Source organism: Felis catus, chromosome B3 (genome assembly GCF_018350175.1).
Source record: "Felis catus isolate Fca126 chromosome B3, F.catus_Fca126_mat1.0, whole genome shotgun sequence".
Taxonomy (NCBI): domain Eukaryota; kingdom Metazoa; phylum Chordata; class Mammalia; order Carnivora; family Felidae; genus Felis; species Felis catus.
Window position 1 is genome coordinate 108,497,188 of NC_058373.1, and position 15,134 is coordinate 108,512,321.

General features: G+C 41.7%; 1 protein-coding gene across 6 annotated transcripts in view; it reads left to right on the forward strand.

Moving 5' to 3' along the window:
- SYT16 (synaptotagmin 16) overlaps positions 1-15,134 on the forward strand; it is a 251,894-nt gene that overhangs the window by 226,814 nt on the left and 9,946 nt on the right. For 4 of the 6 annotated variants that reach the window (XM_023255753.2, XM_023255750.2, XM_045060027.1 and 1 more), the window contains 2 exons: positions 3,972-4,412; positions 7,248-7,437. In XM_023255753.2, the coding sequence (XP_023111521.2) occupies positions 3,972-4,412; positions 7,248-7,437 (631 nt within the window). The other 2 variants (XM_023255751.2, XM_023255752.2) reach the window with 2 other exon arrangements.

A 15,134-nucleotide genomic window follows, 5' to 3' on the forward strand; every position in this document is an offset into this window, starting at 1 on the left:
GTTGATTTGCTGCTGACAAGTCCTATCAAATCCCACACAATAACATTGAATGTTTAAAAATATTCTTTTTGGATTCTCACACAAAGACAAAACAGAAACCGTTTACCTGCCTATTGATACTCTGTCCTCTTGATAATTGCTCCCTCAGGCTTGGAATTGCCAGGTAACCTCCCATCTGCCTGACTCACAGAGCTGTAATAGAAGACTTGGTGTTGAGAGCACTAAATGTTCTCAGACTCCAAAAATACCCAGACATCTCTGTGTGCTCCATTCAACCTCCTATCTATTTTGAGACAAAAACTGTAATTTGGTGCTCCTACAGTAGAACCTCAGATGCGGCTCGGAGGCAGTTCCTGTAACTGCCTGCTTTGCAGGCTTAGCTTGCCTTTTAAGAATTGATTTATTTGCCTCTTAACTGTATTAAGAACCCAGTCTTCCCCTGTGTATCTGGCATCGGGAACATATTGCAGGTCTGTTTACTTTGGGCCACACAGATGACATCAACATTATCTTACTAAAACACAAAGGCTTTCAATTTGATAGAAAATCTTTAAACCTACGAGAGTTTTGACAACGTGGCACAAGTATTCCCATCTTAGAGAAAAATCAGGATCTTAGAGCTAAAGGAATCATTTCTTTTGCCTTAGAAGGAAACCATTCATACAGTGTGACTACCCTTTAGGCTGATGGATTTTTGAGCACCGCTCTTCTCTGCTGGAAAAGGCCGTCAACTTTTTCCTGCAGACCCAAGGCTTGGCAGGGAAGACAATGGACGGGTGGCTGGTGATTTTGAGCACACAGGGAGGCAGGTGTCCCACTTTTCATCTCTGCTTTCTACTGATTAACTGGTTGGCCTTGAGAAGTTAATTAAAATCTGCCAAATGGGGATAAAAATGAAGAGATTTTTACCTTGCAGGAAGGTCAGATGGATTAGTGGTATTAACAGTACCCGCATGAGGAGAGCCTTTAGTTGCCTGGTGATAGGTAAAGTGTGTTGAAATAATTAATTGCTATAAAAATACCAGCCTTCACAAATCTTTGTTTCAGATCAACCCAGGAAGGGGCCACAGAGCCCAGTTTCCCTGTGCCACAGCTCGGATCGTCCCCATTCAGAGCCTGGCTAGGGCCTACAGCTCTGTTTTATGCAGGGTTCTTAGGAGAGTTGTTTCAGAGACCTTCAAAGGGCTTAGCACAGACCTGCAGGTGGAGTGAGCATTTGTCTGAATAGATAGCCCGATGGATAAGTGGAGAGATAAGTCACTGACTAGAATATTTTTACCTTGGCATTGAAGTTGCTGACAACTTCTGCTAACTATTATGAAGGGCAGGGACCTAAAAGGATGTGAAATTCAAAGTAGTATGTGTTTCCATCTCTCCTTTTACTCCAGCCTCACCCCACACACTTACTACAAATATAAATAGCTGTGGTGAAAGGCTTGGGGGGGTGGGTAGAAGGGAGTCATCATGGTTCAGTCTAAGGTTTGGGATTTTGAGCATTAATACTGGTAAATCCTGCATACCCTTGGTAGGGCATATGATGTTGGGAGCAGTGAGTGAGTTATTTAGTCTTTCTAAGCCTTAAGTTTCCTCCCCCCACAAAATGAAGATATTAAAATTCCTACCTTGCTAGGTTAATGTGAATATTTTAAAAGATAACATTTCTTAGGTAGATTCCCAAAAAGCAGAGCCTGTTTTGTCAGGATGTACAATCCCTGAGAACAAGAGTGAGGGACAAGGGGGGGGGAATGAAGCAGGGTAGAAGGGAGAGCCAGTATAAGAATGTGTAATCAAGTTGGCCACCACTAAGTGTGGCTCATGGCTTGATCTTGTGGGACTGACAGAAGCTGTGCTAACTCATCTCAGGACATCTGTCCAAGGGGACACAAGTTGGGCATTAACCTCCACGGCACTCTGGACTTTATATACATGAATGCCATGCAGCATTCTGTAACATTCCAATCCTTGACATCAATAGAGGCCTGTGGTGGGAGTTGAGAGTTGCATTGCCTGGACAAGCGGTAAGACTTTGTTGGGCTGTGCCAGGCTGAAGCTACTTAGAGCCCAACAGTCTGTGCCTGCTGGAAAGCTGCAACAAAAGGTGAGGCCGAGAAGGTCTGAAGTGCCTGAAAGTGGGCTTTTGCAGACCATAAAGTGTTTAGTATGGTACCTGGCACAAGAGACAGCTTAGTAGATGTTAGCCCTGATTACTTCTGACCCAGCAAGCAATATAGAGATGATCAAGAGGAGGCTAAAATAGATGGGAGTTTTAACAGAAGACTGTGACTTGATTTCTGAGTTAGCCTAACTCCTTGGAGACTTGCTTCTAATATTAAATCTACACTAGTCAGTTGTATTCGGAAATCTCTATAGCAACCACTTTTATCACTTGAAACTAAGTACCTCTGAATAGAAGCACTCTCACATGAATGCATGCTGAGGAAAGAATATAAGGAGCTTCCCTTATTTTGCAAAAGCCTAAATTTTCTTGGTAGACGAATGTGCATTTTAAAAGAGAAGACATTTATTCCATGTCTCCTGTTTGTCAAGTCCTTTAATTTTCACAACAATCCTGTAATTGGTTTCATCCCCCATTTTACTGTTGAAGAAAGCCACAAGTGGAAAGATTAAATACCTTGTCCAATGTCATAGAGAGAGTAAGTGGTAGACCTGGGTCGCCTAAAGATGTCTCATTCCAGTGAACTGTGCACTTTCACCTCGACTCTGTGGGGAAGTTTTGATGATGAATGCACGTTTTTGAGGTGCTTTATCATATATTTTAAAATAGTCTTTAGATTATCAAAGTCTGGTGTTCAGTCACATAAATAAGAATGGGTTCTGATTTATAATAAGAATCAGGCCAAAGTTTAGTTATGAGTAAGTATCATGCCTTCATAGAAAAAAATCAAATTATGTTGACATTCTTTATAGTTTGTTGGAGACTACTTCATTATAATCAGCTCAGTTCAGTGTTCTCAGTGAGGTCATCAGATCTGACTGGCTATGGGTGAATTGTTGTCGAAGGGTGATATTGTATAATGAGGGGGGCCATGTTTGAAAATAGGTATCATCAGTCCATTGATGGGAATAGGTATTTATGGAGTCTGGTCTGAGCCAGGTGTTTTTCCATATCTCTTAAAATCTCGCTGTAACACTCCATCAAATAGGCATCTTAATGCTCATTTTTCAGCTAAAGCACAGAGAGGGTGGCCTATTTGGCCAGGGTCAAAAAGCCAGTCCATGGTAGAGTTATGATTTCAACCCGAGTTCTGTCTCCACATCTGGTATTGCTGTTTGCTAAGTGGCTGCTGAGGATGCCCTCCTAAACCCTCAGTACTCAGAGTGTGGTTTGAGGCCAGTGGTGACATCCTTGTGACCTGAGAAATGCAGAGCCTCAGGCCCCACCCCAGTCCTACAGAATCAGAAACTCTGAGTGACTCAAGTCCACACAAATGTTTGAGAAGCTCTACCCTAGACGTTTTCTCCCATGTAGCTGGAAAATCTACTGAAGAATCACCTGTCTGTGACCCCCATTAGGATTCTCATCTGCAGGAAGTCCTGGCTCTTGGAGCACAGGCCCAGGCTCCACCATTTTTCCTGGGAACTCCAGAAAAAGTTCTCTCTTGGAAGCTGTATAGGTGACTAATTTTAGACTTTAGACCTCGGTTTCAATGATAGTGGTCAGGTGTGCTTTCTGAGAGTGTATATGACAACCCTTTGTAAAATATAAAAGCTTTGTTCATTCATTCCAAAAGCATTCGTGAAGATTCACCTTATGCCAGGCGCTGTACCCCCAAAGAATTTACAATCTAAGGGAGACGTACACCAGTAAACAGACCCTTCTAGTGAACAGGGATGTGTGCTAGCAGTCAAAAAGTACAGTGTTCTGATGGAGCACAGAGGGGCTCTATCTCACCAAAATGTATTTGGGCATTATCATTTCCATTCCTAATCTCTTCCTCTATCTGCAACAGGAACAGGATGGGGCCAATTTTCAGGTGCCGACTGGGGCCCTGGAGCCCATCTCAAAATGTGGTGACTTGGATGTCATCTTTGAATATAAAGGTTCCAGCCAGAAGCTCACAGTGACCATTGTGAGAGCGCAGGGCCTCCCAGATAAGGACCGAAGTGGTGTCAACTCCTGGCAAGTTCACGTAGTTCTGCTGCCCAGTAAGAAACAGAGGGGAAGGACAAGCATACAGAGAGGCCCCAACCCTGTTTTTAAGGAGAAGGTCACCTTCACCAAGCTGGAGCCCAGAGATGCGGCTGCCTGTGCTATCCGCTTCCGCCTGTATGCTGCCCGCAAGATGACCCGTGAGAGAATGATGGGAGAGAAGCTGTTCCATCTCAGCCACCTGAACCCAGAAGGGGAAATGAAAGTGACTCTGGTTCTGGAGCCAAGAAGTAATATCAGTGTGAGTATGTTAAATGGTGCTGCTAATGATGCGGTATGTTCAAGGATCTGGAATTGTCAGCTCTTGATTTAGTACATTCAGCCTGTGAATTCAAACACCTTAATTTAATTTTCCATTTGGCTCTCCTCATCCTTGTAAGCCATGATTTGCACTTCATGGTACAATGGGTTTTTTGTGCCCATCTTCCCTATAAGCTGATGGATGTATTCCCTGTCCATTTCTGGAAATGACAGCAACAGTGTGGGGGAAGGGCTTAACCTGTGAATAACTGACCTGTAGTCTGACGATGCTCCTCCTTTCCCACCCTTAATGTGCATTGTGATGAATCTCAGAGATGGGACTTTCAAGGGGAGCTCCTTAACGTGTGTTTGAGTAGGCTACAACAGTAGCCCTGATCTCCAGCCACTTCTAAGACCTGCCATTCATATGACTGGCCTCCTCCCACGTATCTTATCCTCTACATCCCTGCTGGGGTCTTGAGGAAGGACAGTGTGGTGTGTATGTCTACAAGATGGAAAACCCACTATTGATGGGGGTTAAGTGTCATCTAGTATGTGGGCCTTTGAAAAACCATGTAAAAAGATCACATAGCAATCTTGGGCTCTTGGGCCAATCCGTCATCCATTCAAAAATGTTTACTGAGTGCTTACCATGTCCAGTACTGTATAGGCAGAAGGGATGTAGGAAAGAACAAAACGGGTGCTGCCTCTGCCCTCAAGAGCTTCCTGACTGGTAGAGGAGGGGAAACAATAGCAGACTAGGTACACAAAGGGAGAGAGAGAGTGATAGAGTTTGCTGTTGGTTGAGAAGGGTCAGAGAATGTGTCTTTGAAGTGGTGATCAAACACAGAACAAGACTGGTGACATGTGGATAAGCAAGGGTTCCAGACAGAGGGAATGGCACATGCAGGCATCAAGAAGCGGGAAGGAGCTTGTTGTCAGGATGAGGAAAGGAGCCAGAAAGTCTGGAGTGTAGTGATGGGAGACCCAGCCACTTAAATTTTTAATAGATGTCTCAAAATTAATATCCCCAGACTTGTCTCCCTAAATCTATTCTACCTGAAGCGTTCCCATCTTGGCTAAAGGAAATTTCATTCTTTTAGTTGTGAAAAACCTTCGAAGTCATTTGTGACTTCTCTCCTTTCCACCTGAAATCCCATTGACTCTATCTTCAAACTATAACCAGAACCTAACTCTGCTGGATTAGTGAAATGACCTCCTAGTGGCCTTCCTGCTTTGCCCCTTACAGACTATTCCCAAAACAGGGGCCAAATGAGCCTTTTAAAACATAAGCCAGATCACGTCTCATTTCTGCTTAAGTCCCTCTTTTTTCGTAAACTCTGAGCAAAGTATGTCTGAAACCATGGAAAACAGAAGCCAGAGGAGGTCAGAAGGAACATGCACTTGAAGGCATGAGAATAGGTATGATCACACCCCTACTTCTCTGTGCCAGGCCCTGTGCTGGGGCCACAGAGTTGAGTGGGGGAAGATGTGCCCGTGTGAAAGAACTTTAAGGTAAAAATTCTTCCATTCATCAGTTACTTGTTGAGCATGTTTACATGTCAGACATTGGTCTATGCACCAGACTGAGTGATTTGTAAGGATTCAAAATGTGATGCGAGAGGCAAGCTCTGTAGTGATAGGTGTCTTGGTGGATGCTTCTGTAGAGACACAGAGGAGGGGCGATCCTTACCCCGGACTAAGCAAATATGTCGCTGTTGGATTATCATAAACCAGACAGCTGGGGCTATATGGTACCTATCAAAACCAGCTAGCCCTATAGTTTACAAATTGTGTTTCTTGAAAGCCCAGGGCTCTACCATGGCCTGGCAAATAGGATATTTTCCTACAGATGTGAAGAGTACTTAATTCCTTTTAACGTATTTTGTTGGGGTTTTGCTAAGAAGTTTTAGGAAATGATTTAAGATGTTGAGAAGAAATTGTGAGCTAAGTCTGATGCACTGGTTTCTGGTGGAGGTGTTTCTGGTGGTTCTGGGAGGCTGGCTCCCTTGCCCTCGCAGTGCCATTGCCCACTGCATGCTTCTTGAGTAAGAGTCAACATCCTGGCCTACTTTGCTCTTCTCCTCCCTATATGTCTGGTGTATAAATGTGGGTACTTTGGAAAAGCATGTGTGTGAATAAACAGGACCGAAAGCATAGTCTCTCCCCTAGGCTCACCTGGTGCGTGCAATGTCTCTGAGATCCACAGTCAGTGCATTGGCTTTTTTTACGAAGCAGTCATAAAAGTGCTCATTTTCAGTGTAATTCATTTCCTCAGGGGGAAAAATGTAGCATCTGGCATATTGCTGACAACCCTAGGAAGCAGAACTAGGGGCCAAATATTCTATGTGGTAGTAGACAGTAGTGGTCATTTCTTTTTCTAGTGAAGACAAAGTGCCTCCTGTATTGCTACATTCATCAGGAAGCTGCAGAGAACAGAAACAAAACTCATGCCTAGAGTGGATGGGTTCCATAGAAACATTCAAGCACAAATTACACAGGAGGGAATTTTGGTCTATATTAAATGTATTATTAGCTCTTCACATATCTTAGAGGGTTTGATTTACACTGGTAATAACATCTTTGTCCGTTTTGTCTTTAGAGAGGAAATATTGAATGGAGACGGCTCTTGAAGCAACTATGTCAGCTAATAATGCAGGGAATCTCATCCATGACTGCGCTCCCCAGGCCCATTATCATTCACACCAAGTGCGCCGTTAGTAATCTTTGGCAGCAGTCGAGATTGGGCCGCCATTTCACCAAACATAATATCGGCTTTCTGTAAGAGAGTAGTACAGCGTGGGCCAATGGACTCTTTGTTGTTCTTCCCCTCCAGAGTGGAGAGTCTCCGCTCAGCCCATCTGCAGTTTCTCACAGTGATAGTGCTTCATCCACGCAGTCGCTGTCTCATGGAGGGGCGCCAGAGCTGTTGGTGGGGCTGTCCTACAATGCCACAACGGGGCGATTATCTGTGCAAATGATCAAAGGCAGCCATTTCCGAAACCTCGCTGTTAATAGAGCGCCTGGTAAGTGCATGTCTGTACCCCCAGCTCTGGGCCTTCCAGAGGCAAGTAGAAGGCTGTGTTTGCTTTGGTGTTAATTCTTCAACTTTTTCAGAGAAATTATCCTGGTATGACTTAGACATTTTTTTACAAAGTGATACCTCTGGATATTGAAAATGCATTTCTATCTCATTAAATCGAAGGCTTCTTTGATATCTGGATATATCTTGATGCAAAATAGGCTGGCCTCTACATGTATATTGTCAAAGGGAAAAAAGTGGTATGTTTTCAGCAACATAATGTGTATGGGCAATTAAAATCTGCTAATAGGCTCTAGGCCTGCAAATACCTTAAAGAGGCAGAGCATAGGCTTTGGAGTGAGGCAGATCTGGGGTCAAATTCCAGCTCTATCCACTTACCCATTGGCTTTGCTATGATGCAGTACAATTTAATTCTTTTTTCTGAATCTCAGTAGACTCATCTGGAACAAAGGGATATTAATAGTACCTTCCTCGTGGGTTGTTTTGGGGTTTAAATAAAATGATCTCTACGAAGCAGTTAGCAAAGTGCCTAACACAGTGAGCATACAAGAAATGTTAGTGGTTATGATGTTGACAGAGGAGGAGGTGGACGAGAAGGATTTTGGGCAATACAAATCTGATTTACCAAGAGAACTACCATTTTGGAGATTACCACTGGAAAGAGGGGCTCAAGACACTCCCATAGCCGAAGTCCTGGGTTTAGAAAGCCAGAATAAAAATACTGCTGGAAACAGCCACAACTGCCTATCAGTACCCAAGAAGTTGGAGATTGAGCATTGGAATAATGCTGCTAAAAATTAACTCTCCTTTCATGATTGTCAGCAAAAATAGCTTAAAAGAGGGCAGGAAGATGGTTTCTGCCTCACTTCTGCCCTCTAGATCTCATGCAAATACATATAACCAGAGGAACCTAATTTGTGTCTAGAATTCTAAGCCGCTAGAGAGTCTGAAAAATGTTGTTGAATTTCCAGCCTTTCAAGTTCAGAGGGTAAACTAGAAGGAGTAGAGTGGAGGGCTAGTGAGCCTGTCTGCCCCAGGGACTGGTGTCTTACTGAAATAAGGATGAAGTGGATAACAGAGTGGGAGACTGCAGGAGTCAGTCGAGGGACTCTAGCCTCACATGTGAGCATTAGGTGAGGAGCCAGCCAAGCTGGTAGAAAAGGGTCAGCTTCTGTAGCCAAATCTAGGCTCCTAGTCTTCTTAGTCTTTACCTGTGCTGCAGCTTTTAGTCAGTCTGTGTTAAACACCATTAGAACAAGCTACTAAGGAAAATCCAGTCCTCTGGACCACAAGAGAACTGGTCCTTAGGCCATATTTTGTGATGATGCTCCTAGCCACGTGAGAGCCACTTAAAATGCATCATAGGTGCTGATTATTAGTTGCACAGCTAGTCTCTTTGCTAGACACAACTTTTTTTTTAATAGTTCTATCTGGGTTTACTGCTTTTCCTTTAGAGCTTTTGCCAGTTTCTTTCCCTATCCTCCTGAAATTTGGTGAGATCTGGACAATTACTTGGGAAGAACATGGTGGAGCTGCAGAGAATGATGGGGAAGTGAATCACACAGTTATGACCTTTTCCAGTCCATGCTGGGAAGCTTTCAGCTGTGCAGAGGGTAGCAGTATGGTGGCAGAGAAAGCATCAGCTGGAGGCTAACAAACTAAGGAGTGAATTCAGGCTCAGCCACTTACTAGCTGGGAGTTATTAAACTACCCTGAATCTCAGTTTCCTCGTCTGTAAAATGGGATTGTAATCACATACACTTTCTAGGTAGAAATACTACATAGAAAGCTGTGATGTTGAGGATGGTACTATGTATCATTATACATTTCTCTATAAAAGAAAACATGCCAGAGAGGAAATTCTTATAACAAATATTTAAAACTGAATCGGGAAAAAAAAAGGCAAGTCCTAATTTAGAAACTGATCTTATTCCAGGAGTTTAAGTCAGTTTGGCATTTCCTACATGATTTTTCATAGACATGGTGTCACAACTTAATTTAAACCCTAACTAACATGCTGCATCTTTTTAACCAAAGTAATAGGAGACAATGTTGCTATGACACTATTCATTAAACCAGAAACCCAGTAGTGAAGACAAAAGGTTTTTTATGTAGAATGCTGGTACTTGAGGAAAAGCCTGTTTCATTAGGAGGGGTTGAGAAAGTAGAAGGTTCCTTTGTGGAGATTGTAAAAGGGATCTCTTGGTACTTTCAAGGGCTTCAGATGTTGATGGCACTGGTTCTTCATGATGTCTCACTTTATGATGCCACACACTACTTTGGCAGTCATCAGGCAAGCTTAGGCTACATTTTTAGTTCCCATATGGAAGAAAATAAGAGAGAGAACAGGAGTTTTATGAGACAACTGAGCAAAGTTGGAACAAAGGGAGAGAAAAGAGGATGCAAGCTGGGGGTGGAGGGTGGCCGAGGGAGACTGCCAAGTGCGCTGTCCCCACAAGGCAGAGGGAGGGCGGGAGGTGCCACCAGAGCCCTGCATCAGAGGTCAGAGTCTGCCAGGAGGTGCTGCCTGCCAGGGCAGAGGCATGTGTGGGAATACTTGTGTGAGGGTCCTAAAACCCTGTGCGTGAGACTTTGGACTCAGGGACAGTTCCCTCTTCCAAAAAGAGGGAGCCTCAACCCTGCTTTACAGACTAGCTGTGATAATCGAAGAATGGTCCTCCAGGAAGCCTGAAAGAGAAGAGGTTGAGCCTGAATATTGGGAGCTTTTCTTCTCTGAATACTGAAGTTTCTAAATATTGCTGGAAGCTGGGAGAAAGACTGGGATTTAAAAGTGAGAATCTTTTGCCTCAAAATATATCATGAAACAAAAGATAACTTTGAACTTGCCAACTTGATCCAGTTGATGACTGTTATTTTAAACTTTCTTCCTAAGCAACATAGAGGAAAGATGGGCAAATAGTAGATGAATGTCCTCTTCTCTATTGGGGCCTTAGAAGAAATAAACCACTGAAACGTAAGGCTCCCTTCTCAACTGCTGAGGTAAATCCTTGAGGGAGAGAAGTCAGAGAGGCAGGTTTTTTTTGCTTTCATGGGCAGGAGCTAGTGAGAGTATTCTTAGGTGTGAGTCTTCATGACACCTGCTAGAATGGCTGAAAGTAGTGTGGATTCCACTAAGTGCTGCTGAGGATGTGGAGAATACTTTCTTCGTGGGAATGGAGCAACCACTTTGGGAAAAGTCCTGGAAGTTTCTTACACAACTAAATTTGCACTGAAAATCCAACAGTTCTATGTTTGGGCATTTACCCGTACATTAAAAAAGAAGGAGAAGGAGAAGGAGAAGAAGAGGGAGAGGGAGAAGGAGAGAAGAGAGGAGAGAAGAGAGGAGAGAAGAGAGGAGAGAAGAGAGGAGAGAAGAGAGAAGAAAAGACCTGGACAAGAATGTTTAGAGCAGATTCATTCATAATGATGAAAACTGCAAAGAGCCCTCATGTCCACATGAATGAATAAACAAGTTAAGATATATTTATATAGTGGAATACTATTCAACAACTAAAGAAGAATGAAATTAACATGGGATCTCCAAAACATACTGGATACCTACTACATGATTCCATTTATGGGGAGTTCTAAAGTAGGCAAAACTAGGGGCACCTGGGTGGCTCAGTCGGTTAAGTGTCTGACTTCAGCTCAAGTCATGATCTCACGGTTCATGGTTCGAGCCCCACACTGGGCTCTGTGCTGACAGCTCAGAGCCTGGAGCCCGCTTCGGATTCTGTGTCTCCCTCTCTCTCTGCCCCTCCCCCGCTCATGCTCTGTCTCTCTCTGTCAAAAATAAACATTAAAAGATTTTTAAAAAATTAAATAGGCAAAACTCATCTATAGTGAAAACAAAAAGCAGAAGAGTGGTTGCCTGTCAAGATGAACTGGGCAGGGACGTGAAAGAATATTCCATGGTGATGAACATATTCTATATTTTGATGGGAGTATGGGTTAAATGGGTGTTTGCATTGGTCAGAATTTACTGGATGGTACTAAGCTTTGTTCATTTTACTGTGTGTAAATTGTACCTTAAAACAGAAAAAACAAAGTATTGAACTCTGGTTAGTTAAATGCATGCTGAAATGTTTAGGTACAGGTGAAGAGCAAGGTTGAATATGGCTAAGATGGATTGATGGGTAGATAAATGCAGATATGTGAGAAAGAAAATTGTCTGAGTTTGGGCTACTACAACAAAAATACCGTAGACCAAGTGACTTCACAGAAATGTATTTTTCGCAGTTCTGGAGGGTGAAAAGTTCAAGATCAAAGTCCATCTGGTTCGGTTCCTGGTGAGAACCCCTCTGCCTACTTTGCAGACAGACACCTTCTTGCTGTATCCTCCCATGGCAGAGAAAGAAATCATCTCTCTCATGTCTTTTCTTATAAGGGTACTATTCTCATTCATGACGGATCCACCTTCATGACCTAATTACCTCCAAAGGTCACACATCCAAATACCATCACATTGGGGATTAAGGCTTCAGCATATGAATTTTGAGAGAATACACACATTCAGTCCATAACACAAATAAAGCAAAATATAACAAATGAAGATCCTGGGCATAATGTGTATGGGTGCCCACTGCACAAATATTTCAAATTTTCAGTGTATTTGAATATTCTACAATATTGGGCAGAAAGCCTAGTCTGGTCTGTAATAGTTCAGCTGGGTCAGGTGGGTCAAAATAAAATGTGAGCCTCAGCTTCTGTGTTTGAAATTACATTGTTGTTGGTTATGTTGATATCTCAAGGTCCAACCTTGTTCCCCTGACTCAACCTTGGACAGGATAGAGTACCAAGCACCTACACCTGAGGGCATCTTCCGTAACACCCTCCATAAACCACATCCATCCCAAGAGAAAGTATGTGGCTAAGGCACTACTTGATTTCCAACGTTAACCTTTTCTCTGTTCATCCAATAGGTAGATGGATGGGTGGACAGGTAGAGCTAACTAGCTAGCTAGCTAGGTTTGTATATCTATATTTACATCTATCTACATATCTTTTTCTATCTTTCTGGAAAATGCCCATGTTATAAATTGCTGGGTTTTTTTCCAAATAATAGGTGGTCTAGGGATGATAAAATGGGCTATTTGAAAATCACTGAAACTATCCCATAGACCTCTTCAGAAACAACATATTAATGAAGTAAGAACATGAACTAATCTTAACAGTGTGGCAAGAATCATGCCAGGCATTTTCAAGGCAATACTTCATTTAGGATGTGTGGCCAGTGTTCAAAAATATTGTCATTATTGCTGTTAAGGTAGTATAGGCTAGTCTGCAACCTGATGGTAAGGAATAGTCTCTACATCTGTGCATGGAGGATGGTCCAGGTGAAAAAAAAGCAGTTTATAGCATCTGGTGGACATAAGAAATCCTAATATGCATTTACAAATGATTTTGAAAAAGTTCCCATGGAGAATTAGAAACATTTGATTATCCTTCAAATTTGGCTTCATGGGAAAACAATTCACTAACAATTTAGCAGCTCTGTTCTGCCTGCCACCTAATTACTGCATGGCCTCAACATTTGACTTAACCTCTCTGAATTTCATTTCCTTCCCTATTAAATGAGGTTAACAAGCTGATGTTACTCATACAAGTGCTATGTTAAAAAATATATTAGCTATTCTGTTGTCAGGTTCTCTTTCTCCAACTTTATTTTCACTTTGTCTCCTTCTACAGTGCATTACTGCATTGTGTGTATGTGTGTATATAGACACACATATAATGGTTCTTGTCAAAAACTATCATTAAGATGTCCCCTCCAGTTAAAAACAACAAGTTCCCAGCCTCTCAGCATGTGCATGATTAGCCACATGTGATAATTACATCCCAAATGATAATACTTACAGCAGCAGCATATTAACCTTGTTAGGCACTCACAATAGCAGAGACTAGAGCAAAGAAAAACAAAAAAGCATAGCAAGCCGCCTCATGTCGAGTGTGAAGAACACGTGGGATACGGGGGTGGGAGGGGGTAAGCTATACAAATGGAGTACAAGGGAAAAAGGACTAAATGAAAATAAACAGATATGGAGCATACCACCTTCTTTTAAAGTTCTGGTGCCAGTTTCAGCTAAATATAGTGTTTATTAGTAACCACTATATGCTCAGAATTATGGCCAATTCAAATGAAGATTTATATATGGCACTAACTTAGTGCATAGGTGATATTCCTTTACTTAATTCCCACGATAATATTTTTAAATTTTTAATGTTTCTTTTTGAGAGAGAGAGAGAGAGAGAGAGCGAGAAAGAGCGAGCAAGCAGGAGTGGAGGAGGGGCAGAGAGCGAGGGAGGCACATAATGTGGAGCAGCCTCCAGGCTCTGAGCTGCCAGTAAAGAGCCGGATGAGAGTCTGGAACTCATGAACTGCGAGATCATGACCTGAGCGGAAGTTGGGTATTTAACCGACTGAGCCACCCAGGCGCCCCTTTAAAAAAAAATAATAATGTTTATTTATTTTTGAGAGAGAGTTTTTACATTTTTTAAAATATTTATTTTTGAGAGAGAGAATTCCCACAATAATATTAAAGTTAGTCAGAAAATCTAGACAGAAAAGCAACAAGGGGGAAATATGGTTACCATGGTATATGAATTATATCTCAATCAAACTGGGTTTTTTTGTTTATTTGTTTGTTTTTCATTGCTTTGTTTTTTTTAACCAAGTTACCTGCAGAAGAATGGCAGTAAGACTGAGGAAAGACTTCTCAACAGCAATGACAGAAGCCAGAGGACAAGGGGACATTATTACCAAAGTCTCAAGAGAAAAACATTCTCAACTTAGTGTTCTGTTTGAGTGAAGGAAAAATAAAGATATTTTCCACAAAGTTTGAAAGAGTTTGTCACTGAAATAACCACTAACTGATATATTTCAGGAAGAAAGATTGAACTTAGAAGGAAATAGTGAACTTTAGGAAAGAATAATGAACAAAAATTGGTGAACATATAGGTAAATATCAGCATGTATAAACTGCAAAAAATAAAACAACAGGAAAATTACTAATATATTTGGAGTATAACAGCAAATGGAAATAAAAATCTAGGTAGAAATAACATGAAGGTTGAGAAGGGGAAGCAAAAATCAAAGAATTCTAAGATCCTTATATTGCTTAGAGGAGGGTAAAAATATTGATTAATTTTAGATATTAAATCAAGGTACATGTTGAAATTTTAATCTAACTTTCAAATCAATAGAGGGAGTAAATTAGAATAAAGATAATTCAGTGGTTCCAATAGAAACCAGAAAAGGATATTTAAAGGCATAGAAAGTGTAGAATAAAAAGCACAAACCGAAACTATAAAAATAAATCAAAAGATATGTGATATAATAAATGTAAAAGGACTACAATTGCTGTGTAAAAGATAGATATAACACTGGATTGTTTCTCTTGCTCCCAATCTCTCCCTGTTTCCCCTCTGCACATCTTGCCACTCACACTGTAGTTTATGTTGGGCCCACCTAGCCTCATAATGTATAAGGAAAAAAAATACTAATTACTAACACACTGAACTTGGCTCAAGAATACAAGAAGGATTTAACATTACGAAAATATGCTTGTGTAGTTCACCATATTAACTGATTTATGAAAAGCCATTAGGATTATCTCAAGAGGTACAAAAGAAGCTTTTGATAAAATGCACTATCTATTATTGATAAAATTTCCTGAGGGG